At 35.0% G+C, this 20,865-nt stretch overlaps 3 protein-coding genes across 7 annotated transcripts in view; 2 read left to right on the top strand and 1 right to left on the bottom strand.

The window, feature by feature from the left end:
- LOC136030484 (mitochondrial import inner membrane translocase subunit TIM14-like) overlaps positions 1-3,841 on the top strand; it is a 32,726-nt gene extending 28,885 nt beyond the window's left edge. For both annotated transcript variants that reach the window (XM_065709505.1, XM_065709514.1), the window contains exon 4: positions 3,663-3,841. In XM_065709505.1, coding sequence (XP_065565577.1) covers positions 3,663-3,770 — 108 coding nt within the window. In that variant the 3' untranslated portion in view covers positions 3,771-3,841. The remainder of the gene's footprint in view (positions 1-3,662) is intronic.
- Positions 3,842-5,073: 1,232 nt separating this feature from the next.
- Positions 5,074-16,564, bottom strand: LOC136030436 (26S proteasome non-ATPase regulatory subunit 9-like). 4 transcript variants are annotated; one of them, XM_065709424.1, is made up of 3 exons: positions 16,476-16,564; positions 9,523-9,697; positions 5,074-5,605 (listed from the first exon to the last, which is right to left on the bottom strand). In XM_065709424.1, exons 2-3 carry the CDS (start codon positions 9,694-9,696, stop codon positions 5,177-5,179), a joined length of 603 nt encoding a protein of 200 aa, XP_065565496.1. In that variant the 5' UTR covers position 9,697; positions 16,476-16,564; the 3' UTR covers positions 5,074-5,176. The 4 variants fall into 4 exon arrangements, with proteins under 4 accessions (XP_065565496.1, XP_065565502.1, XP_065565511.1 ...); XM_065709430.1 differs by having other exon boundaries at positions 16,420-16,512; XM_065709439.1 differs by lacking the exon at positions 16,476-16,564 and adding an exon at positions 16,350-16,468.
- Positions 16,565-18,637: 2,073 nt separating this feature from the next.
- LOC136031782 (uncharacterized) lies at positions 18,638-19,144 on the top strand. The gene has a single exon (XM_065711599.1). The coding sequence runs from the start codon at positions 18,638-18,640 to the stop codon at positions 19,142-19,144; it is 507 nt and encodes a 168-aa protein (XP_065567671.1).
- The last annotated feature ends 1,721 nt before the right edge of the window (positions 19,145-20,865 follow it).

Genomic DNA, 20,865 nt, shown 5'->3' with positions numbered 1-20,865 from the left:
CATCAGGATAAAACTACATTGAAGAAAAATTGGAATAACTGGATCTAGTTTTGCCTGACTAATAGAGTCACATCAAGAATCCGCCATCATTTGCTTTCATTGACCTGAACATAAGCATTCGTGACAATTAAACTAAAGTAAATATAAAAATAAATAAAAGCAGTTTCTATGATAAGAAGTTTTCTTGTTGTAGGTCGTTCAGAGGGGAATCTTGCACTACAATTCCCTATCCCCTTTTGCCACTCCTGGGAATAGTTAGGAAATTGAGCTTTTGATATCATCAAAGTTAAGTGTTATTTTAAATATTTAAAAAACTTTGTCTATATTAATAACTAACCCAATATTAACAACTAACCCATATGTACGGTATCCATCTCCAATGAAATGAAACAAAGAAATAGTGCATAGTTTACATGTAAACCATGTTAAACATCCAATACAACTTTCTTACTTTTTCTGCTCTCCTCTAAAATTGTACTGTGTAACATATTGGCTATAGCACAAGCACTCCTTGAAGATTTGGTTCCAAGCTCAGGGTAATATATTCAACTATCAAATTACTTTTAGCCCTTACACAATCTCTTACTTATTCTGTACTTATGCATTTATGCCAGTCATGGAGCCTTCAAAGAATGCAGAGAAACGATTACTCAACATTGAAAACAACTGCCTACGTAGAATCCTTGTGATCCAATGGACCGACAGAGTGATGACTGCCCAGACAAGTACAGATACTGGACAGCTAATGGTGACGAACGAGATCAGGATCAGGAGGAGATGAAGATGCGGAGGTATATGATCCGCATGAATGAAGGGTTCCTCCCACACAATGTGTGATGTTGGATCCCTTCTGGTCTTCGAAGGAAGGTGAGACGGTACAACACATTAGGTTGGTCCCTGGAGAAAGAGGCAACAAGTCTTAAAACTATCCTTAATGAGCTCTGTCTCTAGCAGCACAAGATCAGCTGAATTGGTGGCCTACTGTTGCTGCCTGATATGTCTCTAAGCATGGAGAGACATAAGCTTACATAGCCAAAAAAAGGTGTTTTCAGTCTTCATCTAGCATCCAACGTGTGAGGATCTAATTTTGTTAAATGTTGAGCAAAGTTTTTCAGTCGGACCATTAACATCTTAAAAAAAATGGTTAGACAAAGACTAATTTGTCCCGAATGTAGGCTGAGAGTTTTTTCAAACTCGTTGAAATGTGGGGGGTGCAATTGCTCGTTTCATGCAGGAGCGGAAAAATGTGCCAGAATTTATACAGTTAATTGGAGTGAGAGCTGGTGTTGTCCTGACTGATCCTCTAAGAAAATACCAATCAACTAGGTAAATTCTTTAGATTCACCTGTTTTATCTTCACCTCGAACCTTTCTTGCTCCAAATTCAAGAGCTAGGATGCTTAATATCTTAAAAGAGCTTAATCGCCGTTGCTCCCATCTTTGCAGAAGTTGAGTCCAGCCTCTCCCTATTTACAACATGAAGTGACATCCCCCCCTCTTGAAGTTTCTTGTCAGACTGAGGGCCAGGCCGTTTTTTCCGTTGACCCATCCTATACTCTTAACACCACCATTGGAAAATTACGCACCTGCTCACGTGAGGCATCAGTTCAGACCGAACCTTACTCATATGTTACCAGTGAAAATTTAACGTATCCAAATCCCAGTGTTAAAGATTTTGTTTCCCAGACAATTCTTGATATTGTTAAACCATTAAAAGACAGACTAGAAGAGTTATAAAGCTACATTTCGACCGTTATTTCTGAACCCCTATCTGCAACTCAAAACAGTGATATAACAAAGAATAATGAAATCAATCTAGTGAAAATAAAAAATTCAGAAAATCCTATATTGCCCTTTGTAAATTCATTTGAGAGGTCAAGGGCGTTTGAACCAGTGACAAACAAGGTGATTAGCAATGACATTGACAGGAACGGTCAAGTTAATAATGTTGAAATGAAATCAATTATTCGTGAACGTAAAAATCCCACAGACAAATCCTCTATTACTATGGTAGAAGATGAAGCTCCCGAATACAGGAATAATTTAACGGTTTCCGGTTGTGTGCTGAATTTGAAAGAGGATAATGACACTTTTGTTTTAAAGACTAATAAGGTTACTGCGAAATCCTATGCAGATATAGAAATTGTTTATGAGAAACTTGTGGCAAATGAAAGTGAAGGAAACGGAAGAATTAGCTGGAAAAAAAATGGTGATCAGGGTATAATTGAAAACAAAAAAAACGAAATCGGTTTGCAAGGACTTTTTACGTGCAAAATGTAACCACGGAAGAAGATGTAATCGGCTCCATGTTTGTAAATATTTTCTGACGGGTTCTTGCAATAAGAGTTCGTGCTCGTTTGCCATGTTATGCTCGTTACCATGTTTCAATAAGTCTTTTAGTAGGTTATTCTCAAAGCCACAAGCTATACCTTCGCATGGGTACGATGGTAGTACTAAGAATTTGACAAAAAAAGGGCATGGATTTCGGAGAAAGGCCCAGCCCTTTCCAACTATGATTTCAGTTCGCAGCCCTCTGTACCAATATCATTACAACTCGGTTCATCTGGAGCTCTCCCGGACGCGTCCGAATTCTTCCGCGTACCAAAGGCCGGAGTTTTACATACCCACCCAAATTCCCTCGCACACATTTTCGTCCCCCCCCCTCCGTGTCTACCCAACCCACTTCCCCCGCCTTAGTCTCGTCTACAGCACCAGACAGCAATCCCACTGAACAACAGCTACTCACATCAGCGATCCCACTTAGTAACAGGTTTTCGCTATTAGAAGAAATTGATCTTGCAGAATCGTTTGAACGCCAGGAAACTTTTATCCAGGAATCTCTCAATTTACCCCCAACTTTTAAAACTGAACCTCTTCCCTTCCCACTTCGAAACCGGTTTAGTAGTCACCCTGCTACTAGGCAAATTGATCTTAAGCCTACCCATAGGTCCTCCATCCCTGCAAAACATGATAAAACCCAGCCACCCCCAGAGAGTGTTCGTAGACCTCCTCACCCTCATAATAATTTTCAAATCGTTTGCCAGATAAAACAGGTGTTTCTAGTACTCATAATAGCAAACATAAGAATAGACACATTGAATTTTGATCATCAAACATAAGGTTTTGTTTCTTTACATTCTATTTCCTTTCATCAAGTTTGGCATTATAAGCCTTTAATCTTCCAAGGAGCTATGCATTAGGATCAGTAAAAAAGTGATATATTCAGCACTCAATGTCTTATTGTTACTCCTGAAAACAGCTTAAGTTGAATTCTGACATCTTTTGACAAGATGTTCTTTACTGCTACAATTTAAAATAAAGCTACAGCAAAGCAAATTGATCAATGTCTTACAGTTAACAGGGTGTCTCATAAAGATAATTATTCCTATATTTATATCCTAAGATTTGATAAGAAATCTAATGAAGGTTGTGATTTTTTTTTTTAGCTTCTTTTATCATTATAAGGATCAACAGTTTTTTTGGCCATTCTCCGGAATTTCATTGTCATATTGATATTCGTATATCTCTAGTTTACTTATTTTTATTATCATTCACTTATCAAGCAAAGCTTAATTTATGCTATGTATGTTTTGTGTATGAGCAAATAATAATTTTAGACTTGACAGCTTTCTCTATTTTTAATTGGATACCCTGTATATTTAGGAGGCCCACAAAAGGATCATGCTGGCAAATCATCCAGACAGAGGTGGATCTCCTTACTTGGCTGCAAAAATCAATGAAGCAAAAGATATATTCGACAATACCAGATGACAACTGTAGAAGTTTCGATAAATTTGTGTATGACTAGCGTGTATTATAAACTATTTGTTCAACCTCAAAAATTATTTCTACTCTAAATTGTCCACAGAAGTCTCAGTTTCTCTAATTGATCACTTTTTTTTTGTTTTTATAGTTTGATTACGTTACACGAATAAAGAAAACTAGGGAATAAAAAATATATAGGAATCAGCAGCAGGAGCCTCACTGGAGCATGGATGAGCTTATGATTACACTGATGACCAAGCAAATTAATGCTCCAGTGTTAGAAGACCAAAACCATGATACTCCTAAACCATACAATATAAAAGGGCACCAGACACGCACACAAGAAATTACTTGAGGGGGGGGGATTCTGAAAAGCTAACACAGAATGGGCAAATAACATAGAAATGTCAGAAGTTACAAGAAAAGAGGTAAATATCTTGAGATTTTGTGGCGGGGCAAAGCCAGCGTTCTCCACCCTTTGTATACACTCAAGGGACATGTTTGCCAGAACACTTAGACAAGAGCGAAAAAGAGATGATCAGACGAACTGCTAAAAAAAGCTGAACTTTGTTGACATCATTTAATACCGTCTAGGTGCAAAACGCCTGTAAAAGCAGCAACATCTATCATAACATCGAATTTCTGTTTCTCTCTACAGCAATAATACAAAGTGATAATAATTTTCAAACAAATAGCAGAACTGGCATGTCTGTTACTGCTGTATACTGTCTTCGATGAAGACAGTACAAAGAGATCGATTTATTGCAACAAATCTGCAATATTAAACAAAAGCTTGTCATTATAATTTAACAGATGGGAACAAAATCATATTTTTTAACCTTGACGGTGCTGAACAGAAATACAGCAAATTCTGAATTACTGCTCCATGTCGGACAGCTAGGCTACTTTTTCGTAATTTAAGAAAACAAACCAATCCGAGTGTGGAAAAAAAAATTATTGTGCTAGTTTCTTTTATGACTAGTAATCAGGGGCGTAATTTGCTATAGGGCAGGGGGGCAACTGCCCTCTCAGCTGAAACTTAGTGTCTTCATGAGTCTTGTCAAAACTAATTCAAGCATCCCCAGAAACAGATCAGTTTCATTCAGTATACCTTTGCTTTCTGATACTGTATGGCTCTTTTTTCATTTCTCACTTGGTCATTTTCGCTTAACTTGGGAAGATCGGCTCCTACTTCGAACCCTCCCCCTCCCTAGATTTTTATGAAAGTACGCCCCTGTTAGTACTAAAAGTCGTTATAAATAATTATTCCCCTTAGATAATAAATACCGATGCCAGAAAAAAGGCCGAATTTTTTTTTTGAACAATATAATTTTTATTTAATTAGAAGACAGAGGAATTTACAAAATCAAACAGAAAAAGCGACCAAGTCTGACCTGAAGCAAAAGAAAAAATCATCTTTCTGGCTCAGGATGTTCAATCGGTACAATTACGCAGCCAAGAAGACCTTTCCCAGACCACCTTCGTGGTCTTAAAGTAACCTTAAAATGCCTTCCTTTTCTTTGAATAGTTAAAAAGACTTCTTTATCAACGCTTCTAAAAACAACCTCCGAAATATCTTTCATTGATTTAAAGTTTTTCTCGGTAATTGAACCAAAATTGGTGATCTCATCTCCTTCAACAAGTCCGTCAATAAAAGCGGGCGACATATTTTCAACAGAAGAGACTCGGGCAAAAGGGATTTCTGCGGGTGATACTCCTTGCAGGTCTTCGGAACTGTTCTTTGTCAAACTATGCAGCTTGAAAAGATTGTCTTCGAACTGGATCATCAAGTTTTTCAAATCATTACGTAAGCAGATGATGTCGTGACGGGCATGGCGAACCTAAAAAGTATTAATAGGTTTCAAATAATATGCGAAGCTAATCTGAGAAAACCTACAGTTAATGGTTAAAAAATAGTAAGTATTGCAATGTTAGTGTTATGAAGCTAAATCATAAAGCTAATCACAAAAACCGAATACAATTGTCAGCAGTATTCACTTTATTTATTTCTTTATTTACTTCTGGTTCACTATGCGCCGAAAAAAATGCCTCTGCGGAAGGGACATGATAATTCACTTTTTTCTTCAACTAGCCTATATTCTTTTAGCCAATCAACCCGTAACTATTTTACAGTCCAGAAAGAGTTCAAAAACGAAAGAAGTCGGACTACTTTCAAAAGATGCAAATAAAATGTGACCTTTACGGAGAATCGGACTTTTAATGGGTTTAAATAAATATGATTCTTTATTTTTAGTTTTTCTAGTTCTTGTATGCAAAGCAGCACTAACAGCGGCGCTAGTAACGTTGAATCTCTATTACTCGAAAGAAACATCAAGATGGCTAGGCCCCGTTTGAAGACGATGGATGACCGGTTGCCAATGACTGTGCCTTTTAACCACCTACCTGGGGCCAAACAAAAAGTAGGTCGTCCCCAAATGGGGCACGAACAGGTCATGAGAAATAAATTTAAAGGGAAACTGAAACTACATGAGAGAGGGTAAAGAGTAAAGCTTTAAATAGGTTGGCACGGAAGAGGAGCGTCTCCGCCTGTATTAGCCTTCAGCAGCTTTTTGTCGGAAGATATCAGATTAAATTTTTATATAGGAATTTATATAGGAATCCTCTTGTGGATTATCTTCATTGATTTGGTATTTCTATTACTAACAACCTTCCAGGCCCGCGCCAGTGCATAGCCTCATATATTAATAGAAAAACAGCTAGGATACGTTCAGATTGTTACTAATAAAGGAAAATATAACAGACGTGCGTTGTCCCACCTCTACTCAATTTTCAGTCATTATTCAATCCTTTTTGCTTCCGTAATTTTTCTTCTTCTTAAGAACAAAGAATTAAAAAAAAATATGTATTAATTATTTTAGGTTTGGCAAATTTGTTTGTTTCTTCCATCTTGGAAGAAAAACCAAGATTTTATTAAAAAATTTATTGTTCCTCACGTCACAATTAAACTTTAAATACTCCACAGAAAGCTGTCAAACACAGCATATGTCCGTATTTCTCCGGATCACCGCGTAATTAGGTTCTTTCAATTGAGATTTTTTTTCTCTTTCTCACTCCTTTTACATTTGTTTTTCTTCACCTTTTTTTTATTTTTAGGCGTTACTCTACATGTATTTTCTGTTTGTTTTCTATTTTGATTTGCATTTGTATGTGTTTTTTCTATGTGCTACTCCATGTATAATACTATTGTATAGTGTAGATGAAAAAAAAATAATAACAATTTGGTCATCCTTAAGGAAAACAAAGCAAAGCCGCCTTTTCCTTGTGTTCCACCAACCCTGCCCTCCTTAATCCAAACTTACTTTTACCTAGTCAATCCCCCCCCCCGGAATCGCCTCCCTTGCTCTGCCTCAACAAAATCCGTATTTTCCCCCCAATAAAACTCTCCACAGAAGGATATGATAGAAGAAGTTTTTACCGTAAGCAGTTGACGTGTTAAGTAAGTGAATCTCCTCCTTTTTAATACTCAGTTTGCTGTGTTTGTTATGAATCTTAAAATAAACTCGTTTTTATTGTCTTTTCTGTTTTACTAAATTTTGTTTTATTTTACCCACACAACTAACTTGTCATTGTGTTTTTCTTTATTCAACTCGCTATAAATTCTGCGACACCTGATTGCATTTATCATTCTCGTTGTTTTTAATCTTCTTGAGATGTTGAACTTTTTTTTACATTTTTTTTATCTATTGACAGAAATGCAAATTTTTCAAAAACAAATTTTGTCTTACCTGTATCTAAGCTACTTTGGAAATAATATCTACAAGGGAGTTTTCATTTTTCTTGAGACCTCCAAAAAAAAAAAATAGTCATGTAAAAGGTCATTTTACAGCTTAAAAGTTCTCTAAATTTGGGGTTATTGGTATTGCTTAAAAATTCAGGTTCAGTAATGGCTCTTTTCTCTGAACTCAATTTCTTGCTTCCAAACAGAACTTAGTTTTGCTGCTTTTCGTGGGGCTTTTCATACCATTTTAAAGTAATACATTATCTCACGTTACGCTACTGCAGCTCAATAGCTTAACATGGGACAATTTTGTGATTTTTCTTTTGAGTGAATCAAAAGTGCTTAAAAACGTGCTTGCGTTCATAACAAAAAAAAAATACAGAATAGATGTGTTGCACCACCCTTTCAAGACAAATAACTCCAAAAATCATAGCAGGAAGTTTGCCACTCGACATTTCTGGTTAAAATATTAGAACATTTACACTATGATTGCAAAAAGAATAAAGGTTTTAAATATTTTATGTCGTTTGCAGTCCTATTTTTGCACTTAGTTCTTTTGCACTTTTAGTTCTGAACGCTTGAATTGTGGACCTTTGGGAAAAAAAAGTTGATGAATCTTTAGTGCCCATACAGATGATATTCCAAAAGCAGTTACGTCCATTGGGGAAGGGGGAGAGATCAGAACATTTAAGACCTTTTTATCATATACAATCACTTTAATACCATTAGGAATGGCTATTTCAGAAACCTTGATTAGCTCAGGGCTCAAGTGCTAGAAATCGTTTGAACAATAGGAGTTCCTCAATTTTGGTAACTCCTGTCACCTAACCTATTCAGGAGTCTACGACACTATTAGCTAATTAGAATTAGTAGCTTATGGACATAAGACTTTTGAGCAGTCCCAACAGATAATGAAATGTGTTTTTTAAGATAGCACAAAGGAAACCCAAGTGGCGATTCAAGGTATTTACTACCACCATTAACAACACATTACTAAGCTTACTGAAACCAATACAAATATCCATCCACCTCTTTTGCTTTCTTCAGATTCTTTATTCCTTTCCATAAAATTCCAACCTCCTTTAAATCTTCCCTTATAAGCTCCTTCTGTCCCATTTGAGGACACCCTCCATTTAGTTTACCCAAAGTCAAAATTTGCCAACCAATCATCCCTAATCCGATCTAACTATTTTTACCTTGTTTTCCTTATAGCCTTAGATAATGGGATTGAAAATTGTTTTGTGATTTTTTTCTCTTCTTTGTCAGCACAACCATAACTTTCATAACAATTCTCAAACATTCCCATCATCACATAGTGAGAATATGCATTTGTTGTTACTTGTATGAGAGCTGCAAAGAGATGCTCAAAGTTAAAATGGGAGCTTACCAGTAAAATCAGTCTTTTTCATGAGAAAAAAAAGGCTTGGTGCATATTTTAAATGATCCAAAGAGCCAACCAATCTTAAAATTCTTGGTCATAAGGAGGTAAGCAAATCTAAATCAGAACAGCCCCAATAATAGTGGCATAAATACACAAGAATTTAGGGGGAGGAATATATCTTTCAATATCTAGGGAGTTGCAAATTCGCCAATTTTTTTTTATTTTGCCATTTAAAATACAGAAAAAAAGGAGTTTTCAATGAAAATACGTAAAAAAAAAATGGTACTTTCAGAATCTAAAGGGGGAGGGGGTCTAGGTGGCAGCACAAAATTGATATTCTATCTTACTCCCTTTAAAGTTGCTGCTTAACTTTGTTTTGCAAAAGGAAATTGTAGTTTGGCTGATAATAAACTAGTTTTTCCAATAAATCACAATTTTAATACTGATTGTTAGGTAGTGAGACTGTTACCTTAGAAAAACTAGATGATGAGTTGGTAAGAAACAAAACAACATAAATTTTCTAGAGCAGAGTTATACCTGTTTTTGGAAGTATAAAAATTACATTTTGTTACTATATTATATAGATAACTAACTTCAGGTATATCACTGTTGATTTATTCTGACATTAATGTTTGTACCTGGTATACATCAACGTCATTCCGTGGATAGCCTTCAGAGTCGACAAGACTTTCAGACATGTCAACTCTATTGTGGTTTAATATCTCAAACTTAGCCGCCATGCTGGCTTCAATTTCTCGTTTCTTAGTGTCCAATGAATGCAAAGTCGACTTTATTTCTTCAACACTTGCCATACTGGAAAATGAGATAATATAAGTGACTTTTTTCTCTTTATTCAGAAAAAAAATATGCTGGTTGCTATTCATCAATTGCTATAAATACTATTTTAGTACCAAACCAATAACAACTTTATTTCTAGGCCTATTTCAGAGCACCATGAATTCCAAAATTTGCTTGGTTTAATGTGGGCTAAATATTACTATTAATTTATGTCAACATCCAAGGTGATATTCACAGTGTCCTTTTGAGGACAAAAAACATGTAAGCTCTCCATTCTGTTGATAGAAACATAACATTTGGATAAAATAATCAAAATAAAAGGGAAATGACTAATATTTTATTTTTAAATGGAAAAGGAATCTTTGTACTTAACCTTAAATCTCAATGAAGTCTTTAAATTCTATCAAATAGATTTTGTAACTTAATATGCTGATGTGATTTGCTCAGCTAGTAAAGGTGAGTGCTTTTTCACTAATTTCATAAAGTCACCAGGGTATGAGGCATAATTGCTATGTAGCCATCTAATTGCATAGAAAACTGCCATTTCTGACACTTCCAAAGTTTCGTCTGTGTCTAAACTATGGTTGATAATGATGTCATATATGGTGGGGTAAGTACTACAAATCTGAGTAAAAAAATTGTTAAATTCTGAGACTTTTATTAAACTACTGTGTGGGTTGCTCATTTGTACTGCAGTACACTTCTTTTTTCTGTTAAACTGTTTTGCTGAATCATACCACTTCTGAGCCTTTCTGCCACTCCTGAGTTAAGGAGCAGGGTTACTTTTTTCTGTATGTAAACTACCATTGTTGGGGATATTGGAGGGCTTAAATGACTTCATTCCTCATCTTGTTCACATTTTATGTACCTCAACTGGCATGTAGTTTATATTGTTCTTTGACCATGGTTTTTATCTTAGTATCTAACCATGGCTTATCTGTTTAACAAATTGTTCATTCTTGACTGGAAAAATTTGCAGATGAGTTGAATTTGATGCTTTGACATTGAACACTTATCATGTTACTGGTACCTTGGAATATTATAAGTACCTAGATCTTATAGTTCAACTAAATATTAACCTTGGAAGCTTCATCTTAATAGACTAAAGATTCAGCTTGGAAGGGATGTAGGGTTGTTGAAGAATCTATAATTCTACCTCCCTTTCCCCAACCTTAAATCACTTTATCATTCTCAGATTCATTCTTACTCATTTTCTGTGGGATATTTTCCAGGGGGTAAATGCTGGCCACCCCAGGAATCATCTAATTGTTTTAATTTTTACTTCCAATATTTAATCAAAATTCCAATAATGCTCCAAATTCTCCTATTTGTCATTAAAATGTTTAACAAGCACTGCTAACATCATATTCATTACATTTTGGATTCATACACCAACCCATAAATGTAGAATTGCTTCTATTTTAAATACCATGACAACTTCTCATTATTTCCACTTTTCTATAGGCCTATATTTCTTTTAACCAGATCCAAGAAAAAGAATTAACATAAGAATTATTACTGAAATTAGTGACATTTCATGCACTACTTTTACAACATTTTTCTCTGTGTCAGCATGCTGCATGAAATGTCTGCTATAAGTAGAATAAAGTAAATTCAAACAATAGGCATATATGTATATTTTTCTCACATTTACAAATTCCATATGCACATATAAGTGGTGCCAACCTATACTCTATCTCTGTTGTTATTAGTTTTCACCAATAGTTTTAGGGGACCAAGCAACACTTGGTAAATGGAATTTTAGACATAAAAAGAATATTTTAAGCTGCTCCCCCCCCCTTGTCAAACATGTATAACCCCATTCCTTGATTCACACAGGGAAAAACTGGTGTCGTCCAAATTGCACATTTTGGGTACCATATTGCACCTTATGACAGCTTTATTAAGTCAAATTTATAAAAAACGATAAATTATACAACTTAGCTTTTAAAAGACCCCTTAACAAAATTTTCTATAAGGTTCCAATGCTCTAATAGTGATATAAAACGTCCTTTTTTATGTAAATATCTTGAATCTTAAATTAAGCCCCTTCCAATGTTTTCAAGATAAAGCCTTTCATATATCAAAAGCACTCCTTTTTTCTCCATCAGCACTCCCTGATAAATGCTCTACAAAGGGTCTTTATACATTCTGAGAATAATGCCATATCCTTTACCTTACCTTATGTCATTATTAATTAATATTTTTAAATTAAAATAGGATTGTTATTTTAAATGTGGAGAAAATTTCAAGGGGAGGTTATCTGTGGAGGAGAATTTCCTCATAGGCGAGGAGAAATTTGTCTTTGGAGATTTCAGTGAACAAGACCTTTTTTGTTATTGTTAAATTTTTTGTTAAACGAAAAACAACCCAAAGTGCATTGTTTGGGTGCTGTATGCCACTTTCTAATTGACTTAAGCCATATTTACAAAAAGCAATTAAATATAAAAAAAATAGTTTACAAATGAGCCCATAATTTGCTTTTGTCTACGATATTCATGGGTCCATTCCAGCCTTTCTATTCCTGAACTGTCATCCAAAATGCATTTTTACTGTAGGCTACCATATGGCACATTATGATAGCTAGATCAAGTCAGATTTATACAAAAAAAATAATAATAAAATATAACAGTTAGCTTTTGAATGAGCCGTTAAACAGTTCTCTACAATGTTGCAGTGACCTGATAGTGACATAGTAATATGATATAACAATTACCTTTTAAATAAGTCCTTAAGCAGTACTCTATAATGTTCTGGTCCCCTGATAGTGACATAATATATCCTTTTTTCTGCTGCCCATGCAGTAGAAGTAATTTTCTTTCTTGTTCAATGAGGTCTCCTGTGTAAGGTTTCAGTAATGGCAATTCAAAGGGCATACTTTTGGGTTTGCTATGATGCCATTCTCAAATTGCATGTAACTAAATGATGCAATGCACAGGGCTACTGGAATAGCACATAGTTCAACAAGATTTAGTCTCCTGGGCTGGAGATGGTAGTCGAGGAAAGTGGAAGAGATGGGTACTTTAATATTAGCAGTGAAGCTGGCAAAAAAAGCCAAGCTTACATGAAATTCACCATTACCCACCTCAAGGCTTGTTTACACTGCATTGTCATCTGCAGCAAATCATTGCTGACAATTTTAGTAAAAGCCAAGCATCAGCACTTAATTTTATGTTTATATTAATTTTATGTGCATCTATTGTTTATTATGTATTGTGTAATATTTTGAAATTAGCCAAGTAGTGTCTTTGCTAAATAGGAACTTTTTTTTTCACTGCTGCTTGAAAAAGTGTGCTATTGAAGGTTTGGGGCAAGCACATGCTGCCTTTACCTTTTTAACCATTGGATGTTCAGTGTCATTTATAAGATAATTCCCAAAATAAGTTTTCAAGCATGTTGAAAACACATTTAGGTTTTTATTTTTCACATATGCTCCTACACTCCCTTCTCCTGAAGGTCCCACACCCCTTGACTCCCCAGATGTGAAACCCCTCTTGCCCTCCAAATAAAAATGCTGGAGCTATATCAATGAGTGTGAGCTGTGAGTTGAACACATTGCCTGATTTCTTTTTATCTTAAGTATTTTTAATCTTATTATTATTTCTATTTTCATTACTTTCATACCATTTCTCTTTTTAAGTGTACTGGTTTCAAGTATAGGCTAACTCTATTTGTAGAAATTCTTTGTAAATTTTTTCTTTTCTATTGTATTTTGTATTTATAATGTTAATTTGTCATGTAGCAAAATTAGTGCAAAAATTAAAAGAACTTAAACCAAGATCACTACCCTGATTATACCTAGGCAATAAAGGTATTGCCAAGTAAAGGGCATAAATCACATGGGAAAAAATCAAAAATTTACCACTATTCTCTTTATTCAATGTCATTTCCAAATATAAGAATTACTGGCATTACAGTAAAATTGCACTTTTGCCCCCCCCCCCCCCTTACAAAGTCAGGTATAGCCATAGACTGTAAACTTTTGCTGATTTTATGGCTTGGTTGGTGTTTTTTATAAAGATTTCTTATCAGAAGTTGGTCCATAATATGAAATAAGCTTAATTAAAAAAGCAAAATGCACAAAACCACCAAACTAGACTACTGATATCTAGTAGGCTATATGGACAGCAAATCACTACTTCAATAGTTAATTCACTTTAAAATCTCTGTTGCAGCATTTGAAAAGTGCATTGATTCACTATTGGATTTGTCTAAATTTTCTTAACAAGCACAAGAATAGCTTAAATACTACTCTAACAATATGCAACACTGGCAATTTAAAATTTACTGATAGTCAAGAGTGGAGCCTAGTCATGGACACACACTTTAAAATTGAGCCTAAACTTGAAAAAGCTACTTACTCTTAGACAAAGATATAAAAGCTAAAACAAAGCATCTAAAGTAGCTTATATACCAATTCTATCATGGATATGCTCAATTTAATGCAAATATTGTGAAGCAGAATAATTGTAGGTCTACAAAAGCAGGATAGGATGTATGGGTAACTTTTGTTTAAGTTTAGGTAATACAAAAGTAGGTATCCTAGATTGGTGTTAGCCAATTCTTTCTAGGATAATACCCCTAGTATTTGGGCACTGCCTAATCTTGGAAAAGTATTTGGATTGAAACAACATCAGATCTGAAACAAAATCTTACAGGGTGGAGGGAAATATGATGAGGGCAAATTGACAAGTTTATTTAGAAAAAAAGAGCAAAAAAGAACTGAATAAAGGTACCACAAAAATCTTAAGGAGGGGTCCCCCAGACACTCTGGATTGAAATTTGCATGAACCCTTAGAAATGTGAAAATCTTAGTGACTAAAACTCCATTTATGAGCTTTTGAGGTAGGCTATTAGAAAGTTGTTGACCTAGGATAGGTAGCCTAAACAAAGGTGCAAGGATAGATCTCAGATATCTGTGTTTTGACATTTTTTGCCAAAATCTGTTCCTATCTCTACACCTTGTGAAGCCTACTCTACATTATATTGTAAACTGCAAATTTACTCACTATAGGCCTACTAGGCTAAAATTAAGATAAGCCTCCCTGTTATCTCTAAAATTATGGATAACTGGAATACAGCTATGATTATGTGCAGCTAAAAATAGAAGTCTAAAATACTTCTCCTGAAGGTGCCACACCCCTTGACTCCCCAGATGTGAAACCCCTCTTGCCCTCCAAATAAAAATGCTGGAGCTATATCAATGAGTGTGAGCTGTGAGTTGAACACATTGCCTGATTTCTTTTTATCTTAAGTATTTTTAATCTTATTATTATTTCTATTTTCATTACTTTCATACCATTTCTTTTTTTAAGTGTACTGGTTTCAAGCATAGGCTAACTCAATTTGTAGAAATTCTTTGTAAATATTTTTCTTTTCTATTGTATTTTGTATTTATAATGTTAATTTGTCATGTAGCAAAATTAAAAGAACTCAAACCAAGATTACTACCCTGATTATACCTAGGCAATAAAGGTATTGCCCAGTAAAGGGCACAAATCACATGGGAAAAAAATCAAAAATTTGCCACTATTCTCTTTATTCAATGTCATTTCCAAATATAAAAATTAGCCTACTGGCATTACAGTAAAATTGCACTTCTGTCCCCCACCCTTACAAAGTCAGGCATAGCCATAGGCTGTAAACTTTTGCTGATTTTATGGCTTGGTTGTTGTTTTTTATAAAGATTTCTTATCAGAAGTTGGTCCATAATATGAAATAAACTTAATTAAAAAAAAGCAAAATGCACAAAACCACCAAACTAGACTATTGATATCTAGTAGGCTATATGGACAGCAAATCACTACTTCAATAGTTAATTCACTTCAAAATCTCTGTTGTAGCATCTGAAAAGTGCATTGCTTCACTATTGGATTTGTCTAAATTTTCTTAACAAGCACAAGAATAGCTTAAATACTACTCTAACAATATGCAACACTGGCAATTTAAAATTTACTGATAGTCAAGAGTGGAGCCTAGTCATGGACACACACTTTAAAATTGAGCCTAAACTTGAAAAAGCTACTCACTCTTAAAACAGTCAATAAAACAAAGCATATAAAGTAGCTTATATACCAATTCTATCATGGATATGCTCAATTTAATGCAAATATTTTGAAGCAGAATAATTGTAGGCCAGGTCTACAAAATAGGATTGGATGTATGGGTAACTTTTGTTTAAGTTTAGGTAATACAAAAGTAGGTATCCTAGATTGGTGTTAGCCAATCCTTTCTAGGATAATACCCCTAGTATTTGGGCACTGTCTAATCTTGGAAAAGTTTTGGATTGAAACAACATCAGATCTGAGACAAAATCTTACAGGGTGGTGGGAAATATGATAAGGGCAAATTGACAAGTTTATTTAGAAAAAAAGAGCAAAAAGAAGTGTATAAGGGTACCACAAAAATCTTAAGGAGGGGTCCCCCAGACACTTGGGATTGAAATTTGCATGAACCCTTAGAAATGTGAAAACCTTAGTGACTAAAACTCCATTTATGAGCTTTTGAGGTAGGCTATTAGAAAGTTGTTGACCTAGCATAGGTAGCCTAAACGAAGCTGCAAGGAGTGATCTCAGATATCTGTGTTTTGACATTTTTTGCTGAAATCTGTCCCTATCTCTACTCCTTGTGAAGCCTACTCTACATTGTAAACTGCAAATTTACTCACTATAGGCCTACTAAGGTAAAATTAAGATAAGCCTCCCTGTTAACTCTAAAATTATGGACAACTAGAATACAGCTATGATTATGTGCAGCTGAAAATAATAAAGATTTTTCAGGTCAGATATTTTGCCTGTGAGTTCAATAATTCACGTTTCCCGAAGTTGAATGTTTGGGAACAAATGAAGATAGATGGCTATTACGGACCATAAACAAAAAAAAATAGACTGAACTAAACAGAATAGCCTTTTCCATAAATTCGTATTTTAACCATCTTTTTAAAAAGTAAAAACGATAAAACGTGAAGACAACTTTGGATAAACCTAGAAAAACTAAGCAGATTATTTCTTTTCTGTGGATACTCCCAATTAGTCAATGTTGCTTCCATAGTAACATCAGCAGAAGTAAATGGGAGTTGATGTTAATTTCCCTCGCGATGTTTTGTAAAATGTAAGCATTCTTCTAATTCGAATTCTTATTTAGTTGTTTCAATTTTTAAGAATCAGAAGATTTCAAGATATTCAAATCAACAAAATTAATACTTGAGCTAAATCTTCCAGCAATAGGTAATTATAGACTGATAAATAAATCTAGTACCAAAAGTCAACTATTCCTACAGAACTTTGCCTGTAATGATAAATTCTTTCATACGAGTTGAATTTCATTTCTTCATAGATTCGTTTAAAAATTATAGAAATCTTCCATTGCCTTACTATCGTCTTTGTAGCTATGTACCTGCATTGAGAAGACTTGAGAAGATGTGACGGTCCTTGTCCTGCAATGGTATCCGGGACCATTGCTTTTCCTGAGGCAAAAAATAATTCCAATTATTTAAAGAATACGAAAATTGGAACTTAGAATGTTACGACGTTAAGAAATAACCGTATCGACATTTTCACAAAACGAATACAGACAATTTGAATATGATTTATCAAAAGTTTCAGAAACTCATATCTGTGGGGTAGAAAGCATGAAATTGGGTGATATAGAATTTATTTACTCAGGCAGAAAGGATGGAGCACATAGACAGGGATTAGGACTCATAATAAATAAGGGAGCTGCTAAGTCTTGCTTAGGCTAGGAAGGTATTAATAATTGTTCATTTTATGACTAAAAAGTTCAGTGTATCAGTTATAGTAGTATATGCCCCTGTAGAGCCGGCTAAACAGAGATAGTAGTGACTCAGATACATTTTACTTAAAGTTACAGGAACAAATAGACAGGGTCCCAGGTTAAAAAATTAAAATAAAATAGGGAATTAGCCTATGTAAATTTGGTGCAGGGAAAGAAAACAGTAATAACCACAGACTGCTGCAATCTTGTAGGTATAACAATTTAGTTATAACCAAGACAGGGTTTGAACATAAAATTGTCCATAGGTTAACGTTGTATTTGCATGACGATAAGACAACAAACCTTATTCATTCTGTTATTGTAGAGTGAAGACTGATTGGATTAATACAAGATACTATGGTTTATAGGAGTGCTGTTATTGATGTTAAAAGTAAAGATCACCATTTAGCAGTGTCTAAGGTTAATTTGAGTCTGAAATTTTGGAAGGGCACCTACCTCCCGGGAAGTTATGATTTTGGTAGACTCCAGGATGAGAATTTGAGAGCGAAATTCCCGGAACAGTTGAATGCTACACTGGAGAGTTTAAAATTAGACAATATAGAAGATGGATGGAATGATTTTAGAAAAACAATTTGTGAAGTTGCTGATGGTGTCTTAGGGAAAAAAGTAAGCAACACAGCTAAGAATAGTAATGAAAAGCTTTATGTTTAATAGAGAGAAGAAGAGGCTTGTACAAGAATTATCTGAGTGAAAGGTTAAATGAAAACAAGAGGAATGTAAAGAAAATGGAAAAAGCTTTAAAATATGAATCAAGGAGATATGAATGGAGGCCATGGATAAAATTTGCCAAGATCTGGAGGATGTAGCTAGACAGCATAATAGTAAAATATTGTGCTGACATGCTAATAAATTGGGAGCGAGTAATCTGGACTTGTCCCAGTTAAAGATAGGAACGGGGCCACAATTAGTGATAAGCAAAGAGTTAAAAAGAGATGGGCAGAACATTTTGAGAATGTGCTAAACCGAGGTAGAGCTGCAGGAAAATATAGAGGAATTTGAAAAAGTTTGTGATTCGATGAGAAGGAGGATTTGTTCTACGAGGAAGAATTATCGATAGTACTAAAAGGATTACAAAATGATAAAGCCCCAGGTGCTGATAGTGTGGTAAATGAGTTTCTTAAATATGGTGGCTCTAAGGTTAGAAATAGGTTACTGAAGATTATGAATACGGTTTTTGAAAAAGAGGAAGCACCAAGCGACTCTAGGAAAACCCTAGCTAAACCACCGTATAAGAAAGGTGATAAGAGTGAGTGTGGTAATTATCGAGGTATTAGCCTGGTCTTTGTAGGTAGCAAATTACTTAGCAACGTGATACTTTTTAGACTGAGGGATGCTGTAGACAAAGTTTTAAGAGAAAAACAGTGCGGTTTTAGAAAGGGTAGAGGATGTGCAAGCCGAATTTTTTCTCTTAGGTTAATAATTGAGCAGTACCTGAGTTTTCGAACATCTTTGGTCCTCAATTTTATAGGTTATGTGCAAGCGCTCGATTCTGTTGATAGAAGAGTTTCAGCAAAGGTATTATCCTTGTATTACATTGAAGTCATTAGTACTATGTACAAGGATAACACTGCTACGATTAGGGTAGGAAATGAGGTCAGCAGCTGGCTTCGTATTAAATCAGAAGTTAAGCAGGATTATGTTGGATACCTTTATTATGGATCATTTTGATGGAATTTGTCGTAAGAAGCACAGGAAAGGAAATGGGAGAATACAGAATAAAATGGGAAGGAAAAACTTTCCTCGACCTAGATTATGCTGATGATTTAAGCATCCTAGATGAAAGTGTGAGCAAAATCACTGAACTTCTAGAGGTTTTGCGATTTCAGGGTGATAAAATAGGCTTGGAAATTGATGTTAAGAAGACTAAGTCGCTAAGGCTAGGAATAAGTTAAGATGAAAAGGTGACGTTAGGTAACAAAAAGATTGATCAGGTGGACAGCTTCACTTACCTTGGTAGTATTATTAGTAAAGACTGTGGGACCAGTGAAGACAATAAGAGCAGAATAGCCAAGGCTCAGGGTGTTTCTTCACAATATAAAAAAAGTTGGGAAGAACGGGAAGATAAGTCTGCAAACCCAAAAATTAGAATCTTAGAAGCTACAGTGATGACAGTGGTCAAGTATGTTTCTGAAGCATCGGCGCTCAGAAAAATTACAAAGATTTGCTAGATATTTTCCAGATAAATTGCCAACGGGTTTTTCTGGGTACCCGTCTGATTGACCCTATTTCAAACAGTAATCTGTACGAAAAGTGTGGTTCAATCCCGCTTTCTGGGGCTATGGTGAGAGAAAGGTTGAGCTGGCAAGGGCATGTTCTGCGGATGAAGGATAACAGATTGCCGAAGATTGTCCTTTTCGGCCAACCATCTAGGGCTAAACGGAAGGCAAGTCTTCCCTGATTGGAGTGGGAGGATATCATTAAGAAATATCTAAGGAAAATTGCAACTTCTTGGGAAGGAGTAAAGAGGGAAGCTTTGAACAGATTGAGATGGAGGAGGAGCGTGCATAGCTTTGCTGGCCTCAGGCGGCTTGGTGCTGCGGTAAGTTGTTGGTAGCAGTCGATCCCCCTAAAGTAATTTGTTTGTAAATCAATCAACCAAATTTTCTTGAACTAGTAACGCAAGCTATTCTTTTTTGCATTGACTTTTCATTCTCACCATTAAACATGTTCAGGTCTTGATAAGATGAAAACGTTTCTTTTCTGACTCAAAAGGAGATTTCCTCAATTAAAGCTATAATAGCTTTCATCAACATCAGAAAACCGCAGCTTTCTAACGTTGGTTTCGGGTGTTTCAGAATTGTGAAGTTTTTAGGGTAGTACCACATTTTCATATAAGTCGCAAGGTTGAACCGTGAAAAGAGTTTAGCAAAACTAAATAGTTGAATTTTACGAAGGGTTTCCATCCACAAAACTTCAACCCTTAGTAATCTATTAACTCCCAAAGACAACTACAATCTTGAAAGGAAATCTACTGCATCTTTAGATGTTTGGTGCCATGCGTTTTTGTTAATGTTTCCTTGTCTTGAAATTGGTACCTGCTATTATAATAACTGTTTTGAGGTCTTTTCCGTTAACAATCAATTGTCCAATTATACAACTTTTTCAGGATATATGTGGTTATGTAAGTATCCACCTAGCCCATTCAAACAATCAGATTTCATTTTCGCTGTCCTTGGTGCTTCAACTGATTTTGCCTGAATCCTGTGCTCCTGAATGTGTCATTAGCCTCCCAGTCAACAGCGATTTGGAAATTGTTCGGATAAATTTTATTGTTTAAAATTGTTTGACATTGTTTGAAATTATATTGATAAATTTAAATTGGTGTTATTATAACTGTAAATTACGAAAAAAACAGTATTTAAAACAAAAACAAAGTATGTATTTAAGTT

Source organism: Artemia franciscana, chromosome 1 (genome assembly GCF_032884065.1).
Source record: "Artemia franciscana chromosome 1, ASM3288406v1, whole genome shotgun sequence".
NCBI classification, from domain to species: Eukaryota; Metazoa; Arthropoda; class Branchiopoda; order Anostraca; family Artemiidae; genus Artemia; species Artemia franciscana.
Note: the sequence above shows the minus strand (reverse complement) of the source record. Positions and strands in the feature narration are given on the sequence as shown.